This window comes from Anomaloglossus baeobatrachus, chromosome 10, assembly GCF_048569485.1.
Source record: "Anomaloglossus baeobatrachus isolate aAnoBae1 chromosome 10, aAnoBae1.hap1, whole genome shotgun sequence".
NCBI classification, from domain to species: domain Eukaryota; kingdom Metazoa; phylum Chordata; class Amphibia; order Anura; family Aromobatidae; genus Anomaloglossus; species Anomaloglossus baeobatrachus.
The window spans coordinates 206,652,575-206,667,860 of NC_134362.1; the positions used below are offsets into that span (position 1 = coordinate 206,652,575).

Consider the following 15,286-nt stretch of genomic DNA (forward strand, 5'->3'; position numbering starts at 1 on the left):
GCAGCGGCACTTCCCAGCCATTTCTATGGCATTTTGGAAATGCTGTGCCCATGCTGCGGATTTTTCCGCAGCGGATTTGGTGCAGATTTTGATCCGGAAAAATCTGCAACATGTCAATTATTGTTGCGGATTTTGATCCGGATTTTGGCTTTAAAATTGGGGGGAAAAAAATAAAAAATCTGCGGCAAATCCGCACCTTTGAAAAGGTGCGGATTTTGCGGGAAAGCCGCGGATTTTGATGCAGAAAAATCCGCAACAACATTCTCCCGTGGACACATAGCCTAAGAGCTGAAATCTCCCAGCATCCTCTGCTCGACTGCACTAGCAGAATAGTGAGTACAGCTCTGGAGGATAATACAGGAGGTAACTCAGGATCAGTAATGTATGTACACAGTGACTGCACCAGCAGAATAGTGAGTGCAGCTCTGGAGGATAATACAGGAGGTAACTCAGGATCAGTAATGTATGTATGTACACAGTGACTGCACCAGCAGAATAGTGAGTGCAGCTCTGGAGTATAATACAGGAGGTAACTCAGGATCAGTAATGTATGTACACAGTGACTGCACCAGCAGAATAGTGAGTGCAGCTCTGGAGGATAATACAGGAGGTAACTCAGGATCAGTAATGTATGTACACAGTGACTGCACCAGCAGAATAGTGAGTGCAGCTCTGGAGTATAATACAGGAGGTAACTCAGGATCAGTAATGTAATGTATGTACACAGTGACTGCACCAGCAGAATAGTGAGTGCAGCTCTGGAGTATAATACAGGAGGTAACTCAGGATCAGTAATGTAATGTATGTACACAGTGACTGCACCAGCAGAATAGTGAGTGCAGCTCTGGGGTATAATACAGGAGGTAACTCAGGATCAGTAATGTAATGTATGTACACAGTGACTGCACCAGCAGAATAGTGAGTGCAGCTCTGGGGTATAATACAGGAGGTAACTCAGGATCAGTAATGTAATGTATGTACACAGTGACTGCACCAGCAGAATAGTGAGTGCAGCTCTGGAGTATAATACAGGAGGTAACTCAGGATCAGTAATGTAATGTATGTACACAGTGACTGCACCAGCAGAATAGTGAGTGCAGCTCTGGGGTATAATACAGGAGGTAACTCAGGATCAGTAATGTAATGTATGTACACAGTGACTGCACCAGCAGAATAGTGAGTGCAGCTCTGGGGTATAATACAGGAGGTAACTCAGGATCAGTAATGTAATGTATGTACACAGTGACTGCACCAGCAGAATAGTGAGTGCAGCTCTGGAGTATAATGCAGGAGGTAACTCAGGATCAGTAATGTATGTACACAATGACTGCACCAGCAGAATAGTGAGTGCAGCTCTGGAGTACAGGATGTAGCTCCGGCTGAGTAACTTGCATTGGATGCTATTAATTCTGTCACGTTGCTGCCATTATGAGGGAGCAGTCATGAATGACTGTAATTGTCACTTGCTGGCTATAAATGGAGTGATACTTGGCAGGGGCAGGCGGATGTTGGGCTGGTCCCTGCAGGGTGTAGCAGTCTCCTCCGTGCGGTTCCTCCTGCAGATGACACAATCCCGCTTTTCCCGCTGTCGTTTCTCGGCCTCTGACGTGTGAGTGACCGGAGCCTCTTTCTCTTTCAGGACCCGGTGGATTGGGAGAAGCCGCTGCTGTGGCAGGTCGGGCACCTGCGGGAGAAGTATGACGAGTGGGTCCATCAGCCGGTGGACCGGCCCATCCGACTCTTCCAATCAGACTTTGTGGAGTGGTGTTCAAAGACGTCCTGGTGAGCGCTGCTCCTGCACGGGCTCCTCCCCGAATTACAGTACAGACCAAATGTTTGGACACACCTTCTCATTCAAAGAGTTTTCTTTATTTTCATGACTCTGAAAATTGTAGATTCACATTGAAGGCATCAAGACTGTGAATTATCACATGTGGAATGAAATACTTAACAAAAAAGTGTGAAACAACTGACAATATAGCTTATATTCTAGGTTCTTCACAGTCGCCACCTTTTGCTTTGATTACTGCTTTGCACACTCTTGGCGTTCTCTTGATGATCTTCAGGAGGTAGTCACCGGAAATGGTTTTCCAACAGTCTTGAAGGAGTTCCCAGAGATGCTTAGCACTTCTTGGCCCTTTTGCCTTCACTCTGGGTCCAGCTCACCCCAAACCATCTCGATTGGGTTCAGGTTTGGTGAGTGTGGAGGCCAGGTCATCTGGCGTAGCACCCCATCACTCTCCTTCTTAGTCACATAGCCCGTACACAGCCTGGAGGTGTGTTTGGGGTCATTGTCCTGTTGAGAAATAAATGATGGTCCATCTAAACGCAAACCGGATGGAACAGCACGCCGCTGCAAGATGCTGTGGTAGCCATGCTGGTTCTGTATGCCTTCAATTTTGAATAACTCCCCAACAGTGTCAGCAGCAAAGCCCCCCACACCATCACACCTCCTCCTCCATGCTTCACGGTGGGAACCAGCCATGTAGAGTCCATCCGTTCACCTTTTCTACAAAGACACGGTGATTGGATCCAAAGATCTCAAATTTGGACTCATCAGACCAAAGCACAGATTTCCACTGGTCTAATGTCCATTCCTTGTGTTCTTTAGCCCAAACAAGTCTCTTCTCCTTGTTGCCTGTCCTTAGCAGTGGTTTCCTAGCAGCTATTTTACCATGAAGGCTGCTGCACAAAGTCTCCTCTTAACAGTTGTTCTAGAGATGTGTCTGCTGCTAGACCTCTGTGTGGCATTGACCTGGTCTCTAATCTGAGCTGCTGTTAACCTGCGATTTCTGAGGCTGGTGACTCGGATAAACTTATCCTCCGCAGCAGAGGTGACTCTTGGTCTTCCTTTCCTGGGGCGGTCCTCATGTGAGCCAGTTTCTTTGTAGCGTTTGATGGTTTTGCCACTGCACTTGTGGACACTTTCAAAGTTTTCCCAATTGTTCGGACTGACTGACCTTCATTTCTTTAAGTAATGATGGCCACTTGATTTTCTTTACTTAGCTGCTTTTTTCTTGCCATAATACAAATTCTAACAGTGTATTCATTAGGACTATCAGCTGTATCCACCAGACTCCTGCACAACACAACTGATGGTCCCAACCCCATTTATAAGAAATCCCACTTATTAAGCCTGACAGGGCACACCTGTGAAGTGAAGACCATTTCCGGTGACAAGAGAATGCCAAGAGTGTGCAAAGCAGTAATCAAAGCAAAAGGCGGCGACTGTGAAGAACCTAGAATATAAGACAGATTGTCAGTTGTTTCACACTTTTTTGTTACGTATTTCATTCCACATGTGATAATTCATAGTTTTGATGCCTTCAATGTGAAGTCATGGAAATAAAGAAAACTCTTTGAATGAGACGATGTGTCCAAACCTTTGGTCTGTACTGTATATTGGGCGATATTTACACATACCAGGTTTTTACTACAGGCAAAGCCTGCTCTGTGGGGTGAAGAAGCTGCTGACAAACAGGTTTTGCTGCAGATTATATCGCTCATTTGTCCTCAGCACAGGCTACGTAAGGTGGGATTTATTCACCAAAAACACAAAGTTGTGGGGGTGTTTTTCTTTCTATGGGTGAAAAAAAACCTAAACACCGAACGAAATAACGTGCTGCAGATTTATAACACCCCCTGTCTTCAGATTGTCAGGAAAAAGTGTGTGTGTGTGTGTACTGCTGTGTGTGTGTGTACTGCTGTGTGTGTGTGTACTGCTGTGTGTGTGTACTGCTGTGTGTGTGTGTACTGCTGTGTGTGTGTACTGCTGTGTGTGTGTGTGTGTGTGTACTGCTGTGTGTGTGTGTGTGTACTGCTGTGTGTGTGTGTACTGCTGTGTGTGTGTGTGTGTACTGCTGTGTGTGTGTGTGTGTGTACTGCTGTGTGTGTGTGTGTGTGTGTGTACTGCTGTGTGTGTGTACTGCTGTGTGTGTGTACTGCTGTGTGTGTGTGTGTGTACTGCTGTGTGTGTGTGTACTGCTGTGTGTGTGTGTGTGTGTACTGCTGTGTGTGTGTGTGTGTGTGTGTGTGTGTGTGTGTACTGCTGTGTGTGTGTGTGTGTACTGCTGTGTGTGTGTGTGTGTGTGTACTGCTGTGTGTGTGTGTGTACTGCTGTGTGTGTGTGTGTGTGTGTGTACTGCTGTGTGTGTACTGCTGTGTGTGTGTGTGTGTACTGCTCTGTGTGTGTGTGTGTGTGTACTGCTGTGTGTGTGTGTACTGCTGTGTGTGTGTGTACTGCTGTGTGTGTGTGTACTGCTGTGTGTGTGTACTGCTGTGTGTGTGTGTGTGTACTGCTGTGTGTGTGTGTGTGTGTGTGTGTGTGTACTGCTGTGTGTGTGTGTGTGTGTGTACTGCTGTGTGTGTGTGTACTGCTGTGTGTGTGTGTACTGCTGTGTGTGTGTGTACTGCTGTGTGTGTGTGTACTGCTGTGTGTGTGTACTGCTGTGTGTGTGTGTGTGTACTGCTGTGTGTGTGTGTACTGCTGTGTGTGTGTGTGTGTGTACTGCTGTGTGTGTGTGTGTGTGTGTGTGTGTGTGTGTGTACTGCTGTGTGTGTGTGTGTGTACTGCTGTGTGTGTGTGTGTACTGCTGTGTGTGTGTGTGTGTGTGTGTACTGCTGTGTGTGTACTGCTGTGTGTGTGTGTGTGTACTGCTCTGTGTGTGTGTGTGTGTGTACTGCTGTGTGTGTGTGTACTGCTGTGTGTGTGTGTACTGCTGTGTGTGTGTGTACTGCTGTGTGTGTGTACTGCTGTGTGTGTGTGTGTGTACTGCTGTGTGTGTGTGTGTGTGTGTGTGTGTGTACTGCTGTGTGTGTGTGTGTGTGTGTACTGCTGTGTGTGTGTGTACTGCTGTGTGTGTGTGTACTGCTGTGTGTGTGTGTACTGCTGTGTGTGTGTGTACTGCTGTGTGTGTGTGTGTGTACTGCTGTGTGTGTGTGTGTGTGTGTGTGTGTGTGTACTGCTGTGTGTGTGTGTGTGTGTACTGCTGTGTGTGTGTGTGTGTGTACTGCTGTGTGTGTGTGTGTGTGTACTGCTGTGTGTGTGTGTGTGTGTACTGCTGTGTGTGTGTGTGTACTGCTGTGTGTGTGTGTACTGCTGTGTGTGTGTGTGTGTGTGTACTGCTGTGTGTGTGTGTGTGTGTGTACTGCTGTGTGTGTGTGTGTGTACTGCTGTGTGTGTGTGTGTGTGTGTGTACTGCTGTGTGTGTGTGTGTGTGTACTGCTGTGTGTGTACTGCTGTGTGTGTGTACTGCTGTGTGTGTGTGTGTGTGTGTACTGCTGTGTGTGTGTGTACTGCTGTGTGTGTGTGTACTGCTGTGTGTGTGTACTGCTGTGTGTGTGTGTGTGTACTGCTGTGTGTGTGTGTGTGTGTACTGCTGTGTGTGTGTGTGTGTGTACTGCTGTGTGTGTGTGTGTGTGTGTACTGCTGTGTGTGTGTGTGTGTGTGTGTACTGCTGTGTGTGTGTGTGTGTGTACTGCTGTGTGTGTGTGTGTACTGCTGTGTGTGTGTGTGTGTGTGTGTGTGTACTGCTGTGTGTGTGTGTGTGTGTGTACTGCTGTGTGTGTGTGTGTGTGTGTACTGCTGTGTGTGTGTGTGTGTGTGTGTGTGTACTGCTGTGTGTGTGTGTGTGTGTGTGTGTGTGTACTGCTGTGTGTGTGTGTGTGTGTGTGTGTGTGTGTGTGTGTACTGCTGTGTGTGTGTGTGTGCTGCTGTGTGTTTGTTTAGGGGTCCTCCGTGTGTGTGCAGGAGTCCGGGCACCAGTGAGGAGTGATATCTGATGCTCCCTGTATAAACTTTGTAGTGTAAATGTCACGGATCTGACAGAGATTAATTACTGAGCTGTTGTGTGACAAACAGAGACCTGAGACAGCAGAGACGCTTCACGGCCGAGTAACTCTGTCACTTCCGCTGCTTATTTTCCCATAGACACTGTCCTGATCTGGCGCTCCCTAGTGCCCCCCGAGCGGTGCAGGGGCGGCCCGTTACCTGTCCCCGAGCGGTGCAGGGGCGGCCCGTTACCTGTCCCCGAGCGGTGCAGGGGCGGCCCGTTACCTGTCCCCGAGCGGTGCAGAGGCGGCCCGTTACCTGTCCCCGAGCGGTGCAGAGGCGGCCCCCGCAGTGTCCGCACCATTATTTCTGTTTATGTTCTGCATGTTGCAATGGTGGCGCGGTGCTGCAGGTACTGGGTATGTGGCGATTGATGTAATAATTGCTTTTGCTCTCCTTCAGGTACATTGTCTTGGCCGTGTGGGCGCCGGTCGTTGTATATTTAACCTGGTATTGTCTGACAGAGCTCGCACAAGGCGAAACCCAGCTCTTCTCTACATTCACACAAGGTACGAAATGCAGATGCCAACCTGCACGTTACTATAATGGCCAGATTTACAGATTATACTCAAGTGACCCGATCCCCAGAGAACGGCCGGATTATAGACAGGACACACAAAATACAGTCACTGATAATATAGAAGATATACCCCAGAGCTGCACTCACTATTCTGCTGGTGCAGTCACTGTGTATATACATTACATTACTGATCCTGAGTTACCTCCTGTATTATACTCCAGAGCTGCACTCACTATTCTTCTGGTGCAGTCACTGTGTACATACATTATATTACTGATCCTGAGTTACCTCCTGTATTATACTCCAGAGCTGCACTCACTATTCTGCTGGTGCAGTCACTGTGTATATACATTACATTACTGATCCTGAGTTACCTCCTGTATTATACCCCAGAGCTGCACTCACTATTCTGCTGGTGCAGTCACTGTGTACATACATTATATTACTGATCCTGAATTACCTCCTGTATTATACTCCAGAGCTGCACTCACTATTCTGCTGGTGTAGTCACTGTGTACATACATTATATTACTGATCCTGAGTTACCTCCTGTATTATACTCCAGAGCTGCACTCACTATTCTGCTGGTGCAGTCACTGTGTACATACATTATATTTACTGATCCTGAGTTACCTCCAGTATTATACTCCAGAGCTGCAGTCACTATTCTGCTGTGTACATACATTACTAATCCTGAGTCACCTCCTGTATTCTACTCCAGAGCTGCACTCACTATTCTGCTGGAGCAGTCAGTGTATATACATTACATTACTGATCCTGAGTTACCTCCTGTATTATACTCCAGAGCTGCACTCACTATTCTGCTGGAGCAGTCACTGTGTACATACATCACACCAGCAGAATAGTGAGTGCAGCTCTGGAGTATAATACAAGATAAGTAATTGTGTTCGGTGACTTTTTTTCATGTGTGTTGTGCAGTGTGAAAAGAAAGCGCCATAGATAAATGTGTGAGATTCATGTTGTGTTTCTTTAAAATATAAGTAAGTGATGAATTTCCAGTGTAGATTGTTTGCTTGCTTGTTTGCTTGCTTGTTTTTTGCTCAGCGCTGCAGGATCTGATACTGTTGCCGCCATCTTTGTTTTGTCAGATTACTCCATCCCCGTCCCCACTGTCACCTTCTTCCCGCTCTTCGCGGTGGGGGCGCTGGTGTGGACGCTCATGGAATATGGAATCCACCGGTATATATTCCACATGAACCCCCCCGCCAGCAACTACTTCCTCATCACCCTGCATTTTATGCTTCACGGACAGCACCATAAGGTGAGAAGGGCGGGGGTGACGCCGGGCTCCATCGCTGGGGGTCTGCATGGCATGTACTCAGGGGGATTCTAGTTGCAGGAAACCTGGTGGGGGGGGGCTGTACAATTTTCACAATACTTCCTATATTAACGCTTCATTTTTTTAATATCTCTGCTTGTTGTCATTTAAAGGGATATTCCCATATCGTACATTTGCCAGCTGGGCGGCCCGGCCCTGTGGCGGCTGGCCCGGCCCGCGGTGGTCTCCTGGCACATCCTGACGGCTCTCTCTCCTCTCTTCCAGTCGCCCTTCGACAGCTCGCGTCTGGTCTTCCCGCCGCTGCCGGCCTCGTTTGTCATCATCCCGCTGTACCTGGTCCTGCAGGTGGTCCTACCCCCGGTGGTGGGGCTCTCCCTCTTTGTCGGGGGGCTGTTTGGATACGTGGCCTATGACATGACCCACTACTATCTGCACTACGGCTCCCCCTCTAAGGGCTCCTACCTTGCCTGGCTCAAGTCCTACCACGTGCGCCATCACTTCGAGCACCAGAAATCAGGTGAGGACCCGTGCACTGCGCCAAACTACCGCAATATGGAGGGTTTAAGAAACCGGATCCTCTGCAAACAAAAGACGTTACCAGCAGATAGACGTGTGCAGAGTATTGTGGGGCGATGGCGGCCACCGGGGCGCGGCTGCGACAACAACGTGGGCATCAATTAAGTGGTTGTTACCAGGAGACACAATCAGAGGCGCGGGACGGTTTACCCAGCGCTAATCCGGGGATTGTACAGACGGATCACTAAATATCGGGTCATAGAAATAAGTAGTATAACAGGTGCCAGCCCCGCGGATAGAGGGGCGAGCTTCCAACACACCAATAAACTAACCTCTTACCCTGCTGTCACATGCTGAGATACACCCTGTATTATACCCAGAGCTGCACTCACTATTCTCCTGGTGCACTCACTGTGTACATACATTACATTACTGATCCTGAGTTACCTCCTGTATTATACCCAGAGCTGCACTCACTATTCTCCTGGTGCACTCACTGTGTACATACATTACTCATCCTGAGTTACCTCCTGCATTATACTCCAGAGCTGCACTCACTATTCTGCTGGTGCAGTCACTGTGTACATACATTACTGATCCTGAGTTACCTCCTGTATTATCCTCCAGAGCTGCACTCACTATTCTGCTGGTGCAGTCACTGTCTACATACATTACATTACTGATCCTGAGTTACCTCCTGTATTATACTCCAGAGCTGCACTCACTATTCTGCTGGTGCAGTCACTGTGTACATACATTACATTACTGATCCTGAGTTACCTCCTGTATTATCCTCCAGAGCTGCACTCACTATTCTGCTGGTGCAGTCACTGTGTACACACATTACTGATCCTGTATTATACTCCAGAGCTGCACTCACTATTCTGCTGATGCAGTCACTGTGTACACACATTACTGATCCTGTATTATACTCCAGAGCTGCACTCACTATTCTGCTGGTGCAGTCACTGTGTACATACATTACATTACTGATCCTGAGTTACCTCCTGTATTATACTCCAGAGCTGCACTCACTATTCTGCTGGTACAGTCACTGTACATACATTACATTACTGATCCTGTATTATACTCCAGAGCTGCACTCACTATTCTGCTGATGCAGTCACTGTGTACACACATTACTGATCCTGTATTATACTCCAGAGCTGCACTCCGTATTCTGCACTGACTTTTCCTCGCTCACCGTCCGTTTTCTTCCCCTCTAGGATTCGGCATCACCAGTACCTTATGGGATCGTCCATTTAACACCCTGATCCCGGAAGACGCCATTAAAGATTACTAGTGTCTGCAGAGCATCGCGTTCGCCGTGTCGCCTGCTGACCGCGGAGGACCTCGCTGGGGGAGGAGAAAACTCTTCTATTTCACTCATTTATATATTTTGTAATTATTTTCGTCTCCGTTTTTCTCGTTTTTTTTCCTTTGATCCCGTGGAAGCGTTTCAGCAGGAATTTAATTATTTATTTAAGTCTAAACTTAAAAAAACAAATCTGAAAAAGCGGGAAAGTGACCGGTTACCGGACGTCCGACCTCCTCCGGCGGTCACCACGCGGCAAAACAATGGACTCCTGACCAAAATGGCGCTGACCGTTATCATGTGACACGTCCGCTGTAAAATCTGTAATATGTACAAATGCCTGAAAAATAAACTAACTACTTTTTTAAAGAAATGCAAAAAAACCCCATTTTCTTACTGTTTTTAGCTTCAGTTCGGCCAAATATTGGTGTCAGGAGGAGGCAGCGCTGCAGTGTAAAGCATGGCACATTCAGTCTCCGGTCTCCTCAGACTTTAAGAGACGACGCTGCTCAGTTTAGTCACTGATCAATTATATTCTGAGCAGAGATCTGATGGAGCTGAGCAGCAGTGTAAAGCATGGGGAATGTAAAGCAGCTCAAACCTTTAAAAAGACAAAAGGTGTTTTTGTTTTCTTGTTCTGGTTTTTATTTTTTAATTCAAAGACACCTTACAGCTGAGAACAAAAGAAAATTAACAAGACGAAAAGGAAGACGTTAATCAGACAATGAGGGATTCTCCAAACCAGAATTTCTGGATATGGAGGTGAGAGGCGGGTTTATTTATATTCCTGAGAACAGTAACAACATGGATACTAGAACCGCCGGTATGTTTACGTGGTGTAGACTGGATAATACTGCCCCTATATACAAGAATATAACTATTATAATACTGCCCCTATGTACAAGAATATAACTACTATAATACTGCCCCCTATATACAAGAATATAACTACTATAATACTGCCCCCTATGTACAAGAATATAACTATTTTATAATACTGCTCCTATGTACAGGAATATATCTACTATAAAACTGCCCCCTATGTACAAGAATATAACTACTATAATACTGCCCCCTATGTACAAGAATATAACTACTATAATACTGCCCCTATGTACAAGAATATATCTACTATAATACTGCCCCTATGTACAAAAATATAACTACTATAATACTGCCCCTATGTACAAGAATATAACTACTATAATACTGCCCCTATGTACAAGAATATAACTACTATAATACTGCTTCCTATATACAAGAATATAATTACTATAATACTGCCCCCTATGTACAAGAATATAACTACTATAATACTGCCCCTATGTACAGGAATATAACTACTATAATACTGCCCCTATGTACAAGAATATAATTACTATAATACTGCCCCTATGTACAAGAATATAACTACTATAATACTGCTTCCTATATACAAGAATATAATTACTATAATACTGCCCCCTATGTACAAGAATATAACTACTATAATACTGCCCCTATGTACAGGAATATAACTACTATAATACTGCCCCTATGTACAAGAATATAATTACTATAATACTGCCCCTATGTACAAGAATATAACTGCTATAATACTGCCCCTATATACAAGAATATATCTACTATAATACTGCTCCTATGTACAAGAATATAACTACTATAATACTGCTCCTATGTACAAGAATATAACTACTATAATACTGCCCCCTATGTACAAGAATATAACTACTATAATACTGCCCCTATGTACAAGAATATAACTACTATAATACTGCCCCCTATGTACAAGAATATAACTACTATAATACTGCTTCCTATATACAAGAATATAACTACTATAATTCTGCCCCTATGTACAAGAATATATCTACTATAATACTGCCCCTATGTACAAGAATATAACTACTATAATACTGCCCCTATGTACAAGAATATAACTACTATAATACTGCCCCCTATGTACAAGAATATAACTACTATAATACTGCCCCCTATGTACAAGAATATAACTACTATAATACTGCCCCTATGTACAAGAATATAATTACTATAATACTGCCCCTATGTACAAGAATATAACTGCTATAATACTGCCCCTATATACAAGAATATATCTACTATAATACTGCCCCTATGTACAGGAATATAACTACTATAATACTGCTTCCTATATACAAGAATATATCTACTATAATACTGCCCCCTATGTACAAGAATATAACTACTATAATACTGCCCCCTATGTACAAGAATATAACTACTATAATACTGCCCCTATGTACAAGAATATAATTACTATAATACTGCCCCTATGTACAAGAATATAACTGCTATAATACTGCCCCTATATACAAGAATATATCTACTATAATACTACCCCCTATGTACAGGAATATAACTACTATAATACTGCTTCCTATATACAAGAATATAACTACTATAATACTGCTCCTATGTACAAGAATATAACTACTATAATACTGCCCCCTATGTACAAGAATATAACTACTATAATACTGCCCCCTATGTACAGGAATATAACTACTATAATACTGCTTCCTATGTACAAGAATATATCTACTATAATACTGACCCCTATGTACAAGAATATAACTACTATAATACTGCCCCCTATGTACAGGAATATAACTACTATAATACTGCTCCTATGTACAGGAATATAACCGCTATAATACTGCCCCCTATGTACAGGAATATAGCCGCTATAATGCTGCCCCTATGTACAGGAATATAACCGCTATAATACTGCCCCCTATGTACAGGAATATAGCCGCTATAATGCTGCCCCTATGTACAGGAATATAACCGCTATAATACTGCCCCCTATGTACAGGAATATAGCCGCTATAATGCTGCCCCTATGTACAGGAATATAGCCGCTATAATGCTGCCCCTATGTACAGGAATATAACCGCTATAACACTGGCTCGTGGTGAATGATCAGTGCTCGCTCGGGTTATCGGGTCACTCCAGTTCGCAGTTCACTTTGTTTTCTCTGTAGATAAAGTGTAAACTTTGTGCAGGAAGAGAACAGGTTGGAGCCGGTGATATAATGGTTGTCGGACTGGTTTGCGGTCCCCTGTTGTCAGGCACTCTGCTGCTGGATCTGCACCAACCGGTCACACTTAATAGTAAATTGCTTGTGACCTGTAGAGCATTGCGGGTCATTGTGTCCAGTAATGGGTCGTGGCATGAGCAGAATGTTACATGGAGAATTGGGGGTCCACCAGACCACAGACCACCCCCAGTTTGGCTCAGGACGGGTGGAGGTGCCCTTTCATGCAATTTTAATAAACCTGTATATATGGCAGTAAAGACCTAGCCGCCATGATTGCTCCTGACTTTACACTGCAGCTTTGCTCCCCGATCTGTGTAATATTCCTCGGCTGCTCCTGGTTTATGGCCGCAGTCGCTCGGTGATCACCGGCGGTGACGACGATTCCGGGGACTCTTGTGCATGTTGTAAGCTGCAGATTAGATAGAAGAACGCCGAGGTCATCACTTCTGGTTTATGATTGTACAGAATTAATGTCTCATTATAAACATGGATCACTATTTAGTAATAAATACCAAACTAATCTCCCCCCTCCTCCAGAGCGAAATTCATAAAGCTGGATCTGACTCAGAAACACTTATACTCTGACCTTCGATATGTGAGCCTCCAACCAAAGTGCGAGATCTGGCTCCGGGGGCATCATCTGTGTCTCTGCGGGACCGAGGGCATAGTCTGTGGCTCTGGGGGACTGGAGGCATAGTCGGTGGCTCTGGGGGACTGGAGGCATAGTCGGTGGCTCTGGGGGACTGGAGGCATAGTCGGTGGCTCTGGGGGACCGGGGGCAGAGTCGGTGGCTCTGGGGGACCGGGGGCAGAGTCGGTGGCTCTGGGGGACCGGGGGCAGAGTCGGTGGCTCTGGGGGACTGGAGGCATACTCGGTGGCTCTGCTGGACGGGGGGCATAGTCGGTGGCTCTGCTGGACGGGGGGCATAGTCGGTGGCTCTGGGGGACCGGGGGCATAGTCGGTGGCTCTGGGGGACCGGGGGCAGAGTCGGTGGCTCTGGGGGACCGGGGGCAGAGTCGGTGGCTCTGGGGGACCGGGGGCAGAGTCGGTGGCTCTGGGGGACCGGGGGCAGAGTCGGTGGCTCTGGGGGACCGGGGGCAGAGTCGGTGGCTCTGGGGGACCGGGGGCAGAGTCGGTGGCTCTGGGGGACCGGGGGCAGAGTCGGTGGCTCTGGGGGACCGGGGGCAGAGTCGGTGGCTCTGGGGGACCGGGGGCAGAGTCGGTGGCTCTGGGGGACCGGGGGCAGAGTCGGTGGCTCTGGGGGACCGGGGGCAGAGTCGGTGGCTCTGGGGGGACCGGGGGCAGAGTCGGTGGCTCTGGGGGACCGGGGGCAGAGTCGGTGGCTCTGCTGGATCGGGGGCTCTGGGGGACCAGCCGTGTCATCACACAGATGCAATGACCTCAGTTATAGGGACCCTGACAGCTCACCTTCACATATGGAAGAGGTAGATAAGCAGCGCATGAAATCTGTGCAAAAAATCAGAATATAACTAGTATTGAAGTCAAATGTAAATCAGGCTTTACAAGCACTCGGGGGTCCACGCATGCGGTCGCTTCATCAACTACATTGACCCCCCCAGTGCACTTAAAGCCTGATTTCCATTTGGCTTCTATGTTAGCATTTTCTACATGAAGGGATTTCTAGTGCTGCTTAGGGCTGGAGGGATTTCCAGAAATCACAAATCATATCCATGGAGAACTTTCCGGTGGATGTTGGTTTGACCTTTTGGGCGCCTCGGTGATGCTTATGGCTCTTAGTTTGACCTTTTGGGCGCCTCGGTGATGCTGATGGCTCTTAGTTTGACCTTTTGGGCGCCTCGGTGATGCTGATGGCTCTTAGTTTGACCTTTTGGGCGCCTCGGTGATGCTGATGGATCTTAGTTTGACCTTTGGGCGCCTGGTGCTGGTGGCTCTGCAGAGCTCCATCCTGAAGAGAGCAGTGACCTCCACTCCATTCATTGTCTATGAGACTGCTGCAGTCCCATAGACAATGAATGTGGGGGTCGAGCATTGCGCCTCGACTACATTCCAGATGAGGCTGGTGGGGGCAGCTGTTCCTGATGTAATATTGTATGCACGGTTCCTGGAGTTGTGGATTCGTCTTCCGTCAATCTTATCCTGTAGATCTAATTGGATCTTTTGATTGATCCATTCTAGTCGGATTTTCATCACTGATCATTAGCGCCCACCAGGGGTTATAATGGCCATGCTTGGCCCCACTGCGCCCAGCCGCCAATCTCTGCATTCACGGGTGCACAATGGAGACGGCACCGGATTTGCGATATTTCGGGCTCCATCTGATGGAGAATGGGAAAGAACAAGCCTCAAGCTGTGCTGGGATGTTTGGCGCATCGTTCAAGGTCGGCGGCCCGGCCATTGCTCCGGGGACTCATAAATCTCGGCAGCGAGAGATGGTAAATAATTAGCCGGCGCTGTCACCTGCTCAGCCCATTACCGGTGGAGGGAGAGAACTTCGAACGTTTGCAGGTAAAATCCTTCCAGTTTATGGAGACGGCAGCTATAAAGTCCTGAGCCGCATACCTGAGCGCGGAGAGACCTCGCCACCGCCTAATAACCCCTTAAATACCAAAAACACAACTATAATATTCAGCAAATCCTATCCGTTCCTGGGAAAGCTGAGTGACCACCTGTAACGCCAGCATTACAGCACCCGAGACCCCTGTATGACTGGAGCAGCAGTGAGCATGTGCGACCACCATGGC

General features: G+C 46.9%; 1 protein-coding gene across 1 annotated transcript in view; it reads left to right on the forward strand.

The window, feature by feature from the left end:
* The window catches only part of FA2H (fatty acid 2-hydroxylase), a 41,079-nt gene extending 31,225 nt beyond the window's left edge, over nucleotides 1-9,854 (forward strand). The window contains exons 3-7 of the mRNA XM_075326198.1: nucleotides 1,640-1,782; nucleotides 6,233-6,339; nucleotides 7,460-7,632; nucleotides 7,915-8,167; nucleotides 9,393-9,854. Of these exons, the coding sequence (XP_075182313.1) occupies nucleotides 1,640-1,782; nucleotides 6,233-6,339; nucleotides 7,460-7,632; nucleotides 7,915-8,167; nucleotides 9,393-9,469 (753 nt within the window). The 3' untranslated portion in view covers nucleotides 9,470-9,854. The remainder of the gene's footprint in view (nucleotides 1-1,639; nucleotides 1,783-6,232; nucleotides 6,340-7,459; nucleotides 7,633-7,914; nucleotides 8,168-9,392) is intronic.
* The last annotated feature ends 5,432 nt before the right edge of the window (nucleotides 9,855-15,286 follow it).